Genomic DNA, 11,030 nt, shown 5'->3' with positions numbered 1-11,030 from the left:
ACCCAAAGAAAATCCAGGTTCCAGAATGAATGAGGCAGGAGACGACGAGGTTCCACCTTTCAAGGGTTTCATTTCTAAACAACATTATTAAAAAAAACAGAATCAAACTGAGCAAAACAGACCAGAAGCAACAACAGAGAAATGAAACAAAGAAACTCAGCAGAGTCCAAAGCGGATCCGGAAATGTTTCACCATTTGTTGGTACATTTAAATGGCCACAACATCGCAACGCCACCTGGTGGTAAAACACGGGAAGCACAGCGTTTTAAACACATGAGGATATTTTTTAAAAATAATAAAAAAGCGCAGCAGCCTACAAGTTAAAATTATGTTAAAATGATTAACATGAGAAGAGGAAATGTTAACAATGATTTCTTCTTCTCAACTCAGAGATTTTCATCTTGGAGACAAAATAAAGTAGCTCAGAGAATAAACTTTAAAATATGTCAGTTTATAAACTAACTGAACGGCTTGGCACCAAAGTACATGAAATAGCTTTAGAGCTGATTTTGAAAGCGATAGTTTAATGTTTGTAAACCACATAAGGACCATTTTAGTCACTCAATACATCCATTACCTAGAGAAATGAACTAGATTTTATAGGATTAATAAATGATATTTGGGTTGATGCTCAGCTTTGAACCGTTTTACATGCAGTGAATCTCAATAACTCGTCAAACTTTGTGTTGACATGATTCTCCCCACTCTATAGAAAACATTTTATTGTTTTATGTTAAAATAAAAATATTAAGCTAGCTAGGGCGCTGGTTTGGCTACCTGGCAGGATTTCTCTGATTTTCATCACAGCGGCTTTCTGTGGGTGAGACGTTGATATTCAGTAGGTTTGGTTCTGTCCCCTCATGCAGCATCTAACATCACCCATCTGCAGCTTGGTGAGAAATTATTCACCTGACAAAATCTCAGCCTGACTAATTTCACCTCGTAATGTCAGCAACGTCCTCCGTCGATCCTAAATCTGAAAACTGCCACATGCTTCACCCAAAGTGCCGAAATCGCCTCTCACTGATGCAGATGTGATGAAAATGGCGACATTTTGTTTGCAGAGAAATCTGCTTCCTGTTCTCGACACCAGGATCATCACAGCTCTGGGCAAAGTGTCGTGTGATTGGTCAGAAGTTAGTTGCCGTGTTTTTTCCAAGACGGCAACGTTGATATTTTGCTTCTCCTGTGACCGTTTAGCAACACAGCGAATGCAGGGAGGGAGTGAGGTGGGTGTAGCTGAAGGGGGCGGGGCGTCCGCTAAATGCTCTGCGCCTTTAACAGCGTGGGAACTGGTGGCCTTGTCCTCTGATCACTGGGTAAGACGCAGGACGCACCATGCAGAGGCTTCCAGTCCAACCTGAAGACAGAACTTGGACAGCAGCAGCTGGAGAACCCAAGAAGAAGACATGAAGTGACTGCATTCAGGTTGGGATTCAAACCCACAACCTCCTTGGTGCAGGGAAACGATGCCACCAACTTGCAGAACATCAGTTGACTGACTGGACATCCCAACAGCGCCGAGACGTTTTGAACATTTAAACTCAAGCTGCATAATTTATCCTTGGTGATTCACCATCTACTGAAATAAGTAGCTGCTCATAACCAAACTGATGCCTTTATTTGTTGCCATGATCCATTATGTTGTAAATACAGAGCAAATTTACAAGCCTGCCATTTTAAAACTAACCTGAATGTTTACAAGCTCCCTCTTCATACATTAGTAAAGGATTAAGAGATGAATGTTGATGTGATGACGTGGCTTCTTAAAGTGACAGAGGCCCAATTTCAAGGCATTCAACTGTTAAGTCATGTGATATATACAGCATTTTTATAACAACAGTTACTTGATTATGCTATAAAATGAAAACACATAATGCTGCCCCTTTAAATATGTAAGTGCATTTTGGATCTCGTCTTACTAGAACTTTAAAATATATATTGAAACATTTATCATAAAACTGAATCAATACATGGACATTGAAGAGAAGCAGTTAAAAACAGGAAACTACAATAATGGCGGCTGCATTGTGTAAAACCGAGTGTTGACCTCTGACTGCGTTAGCTTTTTACACCGAGCTAATGCTAGCCTCACCGCGCTCAGACTGCGCCTGCTAGCAGTAGCACCGTTACCATGGCGACTTGTTTTACTGAAGCATGTGACCTTTGTGAGACTCCAAGTTCCTCATCACTGACATAAAGAACAACGTTGCTACTGGCGAACACATTACTTTTCACACAGATTCATGCATTTTATCTTTTCCAGGCCAAAATTACATCTAAGAACATTAATTTACACTATCTGGTAGATAAGGACTATTTGAACCTTCAGTGCGGTGATTTACAGTAAATGTACCCCTTCCTGAAAAATGGACCGTTGTTTTAATTTAACTCCATTATTCCCATCATTGGTGAGTTCTCATGTGGCAGGTCACTTCTCTACGCTGTGTGAACGACTTCTCACAAGATGCACAACTAAAGTTTCTCACCTGTGTGAATTCTGAGGTGATTAGTTAACTCAGAACTCCATCTGAAAGATTTTTCACATGATCCACAAGGAAAGCGCTTCTTAGCTGTGTGAGTCCGAAGGTGATTAGCTAAATGACTACTCTCTCTGAAAGATTTATCACATTGCTCACAAGGATATGGCCTTTCAGCTTTGTGAGTTTCCATGTGCGCATCTAGGTCAGACTGCTGGGTGAAATCTTTCCCACAGGTCAAACACAAGAAAGGCTTCTCAGCTGTGTGAGTCTTAAGGTGTTTAGATAAACGACCACCACATCGAAATGATTTATTACACAGCTCACAGGGATAAGGCTTCTCGTCTGCGTGAGTGTTAAGATGATTAGCTAAATGATATCTCTCTCTGAAAGATTTATCACACAGCTCACAAGAATAGGGCCTCTCATCTGCGTGCGTTCTTACATGAACTCTGAATTGACCGGCCTGCCTGTAAGTCTTACCACAAACGTTACATGTGTACGGCTTCTCACCTGTGTGAGTTCTTGTATGAACAGTCAATTGACCGGCCACTCTGAACGTTTTCCCACAAACGTTACATGAATATGGCTTCTCCCCTGAGTGAGTTCTTACATGAACAGTCAACTGACTGGCGACTCTGAAAGTCTTACCACAAACGCTACACGAGTACGGCTTCTCCCCGGAGTGAATTCTCATGTGTGCAGTTAGTTTAGACTGCATGGTGAAATCCTTCCCACAGGTCAGACATGAGAAAGACCTCTCAGCTGTGTGAGTTCTCTTGTGACTACTTAAAAGACAGGAAGAGTAAAAGGATTCACCGCACACTTTACAAGCAAGTGGCTTTGCGTCTGCCCGCATTTTTATATGGTAGGACAGATAAGAACGATCTCTGAAAGATTTACCACAAGATTCACAACTAAACGGTTTCTCGTCTGTGTGAGTTGCCAGGTGATGAGTTAACTCGCAACTCTTTCTGAAAGATTTACCACATGATTCACAAACATGGGGCATTTCACCTGAGTGAATTTTCATGTGAACAGTCAAGTTCCTGTGCTTTCTGAAAGATTTACCACAGATTTTACAATGCACCTTCTCCCTCGTGTGTGTTTTCATGTGAGCAGTCAAGTAGAAAGGTTTAGTGTAACATTTACCACATACGCTACAACGAGACGCAGCAGATTTTTGCCTTTCCAGTTCTGAAATGTCCACATTGTCCCTGTAATATCTGCCGTCCTGAGGTCTGTCCTCTGGCTGCAGGTCTTTACTGGATCCTGAAACTTCCTGGTTGCTTCCTTGCTGATGTTGGTTCACATCTGCAGGCCGGTTTCCAGAGAACAGCTGGTTCCTGTTTGGTTCCGGATCACTGATGTGTTTAGCAGGAGCCACCATCAAGGTTTCAGGCTCCTGCTTCACCACAAGATGATCTTCATCCTGATCCTCCTCTTCCTCTTTAATCTTCACAGGTTCTGATTCTTCTGGTTCCTTTTTAATCTCTACAGGTTCTGGTTCCTGCTTCGTCTCCATCCTCTGCTCCAGTTGTGGGTCGTTGTGGAATAATTCCTCATCATCAGCAGCCGTCACCATTGAGGCGCTGCTCTCCTGTTTCAGTAGAAGCTGCCCATCATCCTGAAAGACCCACAGCTGAATTTGTTCCACTTTGATTGGCTGAAGTTCTGGATCCCAGTTTGTCTCAATCATCTGTGGTTCTGGTTCCTCCTCTTCCTCTTTTATCCGCCTCTCTGTGGTTCTGAGAAGATCATCAGGCAGAACCTCCGACGTAACAGACATGATGCTGTGGAGAACATTAAAAAACAATGTGAAGGAAACACTTTAACATTTTAATAGCATTTTTACTGCGACGTATAAAAATAGGTTTTAAATGGAATCATGTAAAATTTGGTCAATTATCTTTCAAATATAAATGTTTAAGTTTTAGGGACTTTTTTAAATTTAGAAAACTGTAATAGACTTAAACACTAAAAATAAGAACAACACCTTTCAGAAAATTTATTTAAGCAGAAAATATATATTTAACGGTGATCTTGTAAAAAGCTATATTTTGTTGTATAAATCTTGTATGAACAGCGACCGTCTAACTTTATGTACTTAATGAACCAGAACCGTTTTTATGATAGTTGGAAAGTTTCATCCAGAGACCAATGAGAACAGAGTTACTGGTTCAGAAAAAACAAAATGGCTGCTGCCTGGTGGGAGGTTACAGATTGTGATGCAGCCGCCTGGCGATGACATCACTGACCACGATGAGGCGCTTCCTGAAGAACACCGGCTGGCCTGTGACAGGAAGGAACTGCCAGAAAAGACAAACAGACTTCAAGGAGGGAGCCAGCAAATTATTTTATAGAGGCGTCTTCAGTCAGGAGCAGAGACAGGAAGTAGGGCTGCAGGAAGCTGCAGACTGAGGGCGGGACCACTGCAACCAGTCCATGTTGAAGGGATTGAACTGGTTGCTGCAACAAGCAACATCCTGTTTACCGTTACGGTCCTGATGAGACCCGATATGCAAAGCTCCACAGGAAACGAATGGATTGGGATCGACGTCACATCCTGCATGTGGAGCGTTGCCAGGGAAACGATGGGAGACGCCATTGAGCTTCGGCGTTTCTCCTGGTCGTTACCAAATATGGTCACATTGTCGTCACAGTGGAGGAAATAAGGATTCGATAGCCACTGAGTTTGAACGTTTGTACATAATTAAACAGTCTATGATTTTTATGGCAGCTTCATTTCGACAGTGAGAGAGAATATCAAAAAGAAAATATAGAAAATTATTAATATTTAAATAAAAAATTATTTGCATTGATCCTCTAATAACCAGCCAAAGTATGTTGAACCCAACACCGTCGCTACAGACACCTGTCCCAAAGTGTCACCTGTCCCAAAGTGACACCTGTCCCAAAGTGACACCTGTCCCAAAGTGTCACCTGTCCCAAAGTGACACCTGTCCCAAAGTGTCACCTGTCCCAAAGTGTCACCTGTCCCAAAGTGACACCTGTCCCAAGTGTCACCTGTCCCAAAGTGTCACCTGTCCCAAAGTGACACCTGTCCCAAAGTGTCACCTGTCCCAAAGTGTCACCTGTCCCAAAGTGTCACCTGTCCCAAGTGTCACCTGTCCCAAGTGTCACCTGTCCCAAAGTGTCACCTGTCCCAAGTGTCACCTGTCCCAAGTGTCACCTGTCCCAAAGTGTCACCTGTCCCAAGTGTCACCTGTCCCAAGTGTCACCTGTCCCAAAGTGACACCTGTCCCAAAGTGACACCTGTCCCAAGTGTCACCTGTCCCAAAGTGTCACCTGTCCCAAAGTGTCACCTGTCCCAAAGTGTCACCTGTCCCAAGTGTCACCTGTCCCAAGTGTCACCTGTCCCAAGTGTCACCTGTCCCAAAGTGTCACCTGTCCCAAAGTGTCACCTGTCCCAAGTGTCACCTGTCCCAAAGTGTCACCTGTCCCAAAGTGTCACCTGTCCCAAAGTGTCACCTGTCCCAAAGTGTCACCTGTCCCAAAGTGACACCTGTCCCAAAGTGTCACCTGTCCCAAAGTGTCACCTGTCCCAAAGTGACACCTGTCCCAAAGTGACACCTGTCCCAAGTGTCACCTGTCCCAAAGTGACACCTGTCCCAAAGTGACACCTGTCCCAAGTGTCACCTGTCCCAAGTGTCACCTGTCCCAAAGTGTCACCTGTCCCAAGTGTCACCTGTCCCAAGTGTCACCTGTCCCAAGTGTCACCTGTCCCAAAGTGTCACCTGTCCCAAAGTGTCACCTGTCCCAAAGTGTCACCTGTCCCAAGTGTCACCTGTCCCAAAGTGTCACCTGTCCCAAAGTGTCACCTGTCCCAAAGTGTCACCTGTCCCAAAGTGTCACCTGCCAACAGTCTCAGACACTCCAACATCTGCACCACGGCAACACAGGAGAGCTGCCTGAAGATGTCAGGGACAAAATGGTTGACCTGCACAAGGCTGGAATGGGCTGCAAGGCCATAAGTAAGAAGCTGGATGAGAAGCTGACGACTGTAGGTGCAACAATCAGGAGGTGGAAGAAGAAGAACATCATCAATCGACGTTTCCCTGCAGCTCCATGCAGGATGTCGCTGTCAGGACAGAAACAGCAGCAGCTGAAGCTCTGGCTGCTAACAATGTGGTCATAAGAGTAAAAGCAGCTCATTCATTAGTAAAAGGTCTCCAGGTTTTCTCGGCTTTATGAAAACGGTCAGACAGGACAGCTGGTTGTTGAACTACGGTCTAAAATATCTGCCACCCAAAGAACTAAAGTCTTTTATCAGGGATGTACATTATACGTTATATTTAGGAGGATGTACTAAAAGGTCTAATTATGATTAAATGAATTAGAAATGTCACCAAATCGGTTGTTGGAAGGTTTCTTACTCTTCTTATTTGTCCCACATGTGAACTTTTGAAGGTTTTGTTAAGTTTCATTTAATACATTTTGTAACTCCTGGTCGTTCAGCTGCTCCATGTTGTGTAAAATTTAAACCGTTGTTTAACGTTACAAACATTTTTATATGTGTTAGTAAATTAATGCATAAACATACTAATAAAATCAAATGTTTGCAGCGTTAATCAGTCACCTGCTCATCATGGAGCGAATCGCTTTGAGCTGTTTTTGTCAATCAATCTTCTCTCTTTGCTGCCTCCCAGTTATTGAGCTCTGGGTTCAGATGGTGATGCAACCCGTCTTCACTTGCAACCAGAAGTTGCTGAAGCGGAAACCGTTGTGGGGCAACGCAACCCGCTCAACAACTATGGGGAAAACATCTTTATTATTCTGTTGCTTTCTCTTTTTAGCTCGTTACAGATGCACATCTGCTGCACATCATGAAAAATTCATACGACGCTTTGAATTTCAGGTGTGAAATTACATATTTACCATTTGATGCCTCTGTTTTTATTGTGATGAAGGTTTTCAGTCCATCTGCTACATGTACATTCAACAGGTAGGATACAGAGAATATATTTAATTAGCATTTAAAACCCAAAGGTAGCTTCTCTTTCCTCTTTAGGGGTTTCAGTACACAGGGTTTCCCCCAGCATCATAAGCCTGGCGGGCCTCCAGGCTTTACTTGGGCCCCCACCAGGCTAAGCACTGTTTATTTATTTAAGTCTTTTTAAAATGTTTGCATTGTTTAACACTACCTGGTGTTCAGGTACATTATCTTACAATCTTTCAATAACACGTATTTACCAAGTGATATTTAAAATTTCCCATCAACATGTTTTAACTGAAAACACGACGGGCTGCTGGCTGAATGAACCGGGCTGAACCGGGCCGAACCGGGCTGAACCGGGCTTTATGTTATAAAGGTAGAATATTCTGATGGCTGATTTTAGAGCATCTACATGTTGGATGTTCTGCTGGTTTTTAGGAAAGTAGGATCTGATCTTATGACTCGGTTCTGACCGGATTGACCCAATCCAGAAGAAACTGAAGCTTAGAAGCTTCTAATTTATAGTTTGCATGGAATATTTTCTGTATTATTATTATTATTATTATTTAAACGACAGGAAAATTTGACAGCTGTCCATCTATCCGTGCTACGGCAGGGAAATCTGACGAGGTAGCTCAGATAGTCAGAACAAGCGAAACCTTTAAAAAAATCATCATAAAAGCGCAAAGCCGGACCGCACAGGGTAAAACGGTTCCGGTGACCGGTTTGGATCAGACGGACCAACTGACTGATGGACCAGCGCTGATTTCTCTGCAGAAGCGACCAGGAGGAATTAGTGAGGCTGAGAGTTCAGACCGCAGGTTAAAGTGGAGTCGATTCATTTCATTTCTTATACAAACCTCAGTCTGTGGTTTGTGTCACGACAAACGGAGAAAAGGTTGGATGGATTCATCTGACGGGATCTGGATTCAGGTTCAACTACTGAATATTAACTAAACGCATAAAAACGCGGCTCAATAGCCGATATTAATGATGTTAACATGATTATAATTTGATGGGTAAAAATAGCAGATGACGGATTTTTCATGCTGTCGGTCAAAATGACGGAGAACCAAAACCTCTGGCTGGTTGGACATATTTTAACCCTCCTGTTATGTTGCGGGTCAAATTGACCCGTTTCAAAGTTTAAAAATATTTAAAAAATAGTTGCAAGTATTTTTATTGCATGAAACTTTTTCTATTTGTCTTAATAGGTGAACTCTACATATAAATTGAAAATTTATTCATTTTACACATTTGCAGCCCCCCCTGCGTCTACTTGTTACATCGATACTGTTCCGGGTCAATTTGACCCGGAACAGTATGTGTGTCTCAAGTTCAATTATAAAAATCACCCTTTGAAAAAAAAAATTAAATGTAATATAAAAAATTTACCAAAGATCACTTTCAAGGAAATTGTTGTTTTTTTGTGTCTAGGTTTTTTTCAGTGGACATAAAAAATGTAAATCCCATTTTTTATATCCAAATGAGTAATTGAGTAAGTTGTCGTCATTAATCCTTAATTTCTGAGAAATAAAAAACATAATTGCACCAATTTTGATTGAGATGGTTAGTATTAGAGTTAATAATCAGACACTATTGCATGATAAAACTCTCCCCGGGTCAAATTGACCCACGAACATTATTGCTGAACCTCAGAAACGAACATAACAGGTTAAGCTTCAGTGTTTTTATGTGGAAATATCACCTCGTATCCGAACTTCGTCTTTGTAAAAGCCTCCTGCTTCCTCCGCGGTATCAACTAGTTCCGTGATTATATTTTCTGTATCCCAGCGTTAGTCCATTCAGAACCGTCCGGTTAGCATAGCTGCTGGTTCCGAGATGATTCGGGTTCGCTGATGATCGGCCTCTTCCTCCTGAAGCTGTTTATTTCCGTTAGTGTCTCTGATGCCGAGCCGAAGATGTTTTACTGCAGAATCTCAAATGTTCAGCTGTGCAGCAGAAACCGCCTCCTAATCGACGATAAGCGAGGAAGTCTAGAAGCTAACGATGCTAACATCTCGTTCGCTTCCGCTGGAAGTCTCACACGTAGACTTCCCCCAGAAACAGTTCAGGTCATTTAAGTTCCGCCGCGGGTTAGAAATATTTATTTTGTTTGCTTGTTTTGCTTCATCTAAACAACAAAAGGTTGTTTTAGTTGTTGAACAGAGTGTCCCATCCACACAGAGCCTGAAGGCTTCCTTATTTTACTTTATAACACATTAAAAGACAATCAAATATGAATACATTTGAAGAATGCTTCTTTTTCAGAACTATATTTGGTGTGTTTACATTTTACATTTAGTCCTATATTTGTGAGAACCTCTCTAAATGACTTCAAGAATAAAATGAGACAAGAAATATTTTGCAAATATAATTAGATTAATATTAAAATAACACAAAATCAGTTATTAATTAAATAATGCTTTCCTGTTTGGATGAACTAGAGTAAACTGCTTCCTGGTCATGACTCTGCCGCACAGTACGGAGGCCCTTAGGGGTCATACAGATTTTTCTTCTGCGTTTTCTCACAATATGCTTACCGCAATATTTACTGGTCTATTTTTATACAGTCACAATGTCAGTTTAAAATGTAAAATGTTCACACATTTAAGAGTGAAAACGTGTTTATTCTCTTTGGTGCAGAAAACTGAAAATCGATTTATTCCCTGCATGTTTGTGTCTAAGGCTGAGATGGAAACGACCTTTAAACCATTCAGACCAACTAAAGACAATCAAAGCTGTCAGAAAATGTTTGGATGTATTTTTATTTCTTTCCTTCTTTTGGAAAGTTTCTGTTTATATCATAGGTTTGTGGTGAATTTCTATCCTAAAGAAAAATATATAAAACTTCAGATATTTCACAACAAGATATCAACATACATGAAAAACCTCAGAAGAGCCTCATATTAAAACACAGAGAGAAAAAGTTGAGTTTTAACACATGAAGTGATCAGACGTCCGTAGAGTCGAGCTTCAGCAGCCAGAACCAAACTGACCCGTCATGCAGCACAAACATCTGAGGACCGACCAGCCGGGTCAGGAAACGGCGTAGATTACATGGAAAGATTCTGACTGAGGTGGGAATAAGAACGGAAATGAACTGAATGAATGAAGATCTTCAGCTTCTCAAAGGTTCAACGTTTGAACATTTTCAGTAAAACTCATCATCCATAAACCTGCAGCATTAAAAACAGGAAAATCAGATTGAAGAGATTATTTTCCCTCTGATTGATGTGGAGCCGTAGATAATCACTGTCCACTGTGGAGTCCTGACTGCAGACGGGTGACCTTTAACCTCCAGGAGTCCTGACTGCAGACGGGTGACCTTTAACCTCCAGGACTCCTGACTGCAGACGGGTGACCTTTAACCTCCAGGAGTCCTGACTGCAGACAGGTGACCTTTAACCTCCAGGAGTCCTGACTGCAGAGACCAATGACCTTTAACCTCCAGGAGTCCTGACTGCAGAGACCAATGACCTTTAACCTCCAGGAGTCCTGACTGCAGACGGGTGACCTTTAACCTCCAGGAGTCCTGACTGCAGACGGGTGACCTTTAACCTCCAGGAGTCCTGACTGCAGAGACCAATGAC

At 42.1% G+C, this 11,030-nt stretch overlaps 1 protein-coding gene across 1 annotated transcript; it reads right to left on the bottom strand.

Moving 5' to 3' along the window:
* Nucleotides 1-50: 50 nt before the first annotated feature.
* LOC103463206 (uncharacterized) lies at nt 51-9,502 on the bottom strand. Its single transcript, XM_008406434.3, has 2 exons — nt 9,146-9,502; nt 51-4,273 (listed from the first exon to the last, which is right to left on the bottom strand). Exon 2 carries the CDS (start codon nt 4,267-4,269, stop codon nt 2,476-2,478), a length of 1,794 nt encoding a protein of 597 aa, XP_008404656.1. The 5' UTR covers nt 4,270-4,273; nt 9,146-9,502; the 3' UTR covers nt 51-2,475.
* Nucleotides 9,503-11,030: the final 1,528 nt, after the last annotated feature.

The sequence above is a fragment of the Poecilia reticulata genome, chromosome 4, assembly GCF_904066995.2.
Source record: "Poecilia reticulata chromosome 4, P_reticulata-male-v2, whole genome shotgun sequence".
Taxonomy (NCBI): domain Eukaryota; kingdom Metazoa; phylum Chordata; class Actinopteri; order Cyprinodontiformes; family Poeciliidae; genus Poecilia; species Poecilia reticulata.
The sequence above is the reverse complement of the archived record's forward strand: the minus strand, read 5'-3'. Positions and strand labels throughout refer to the sequence as shown.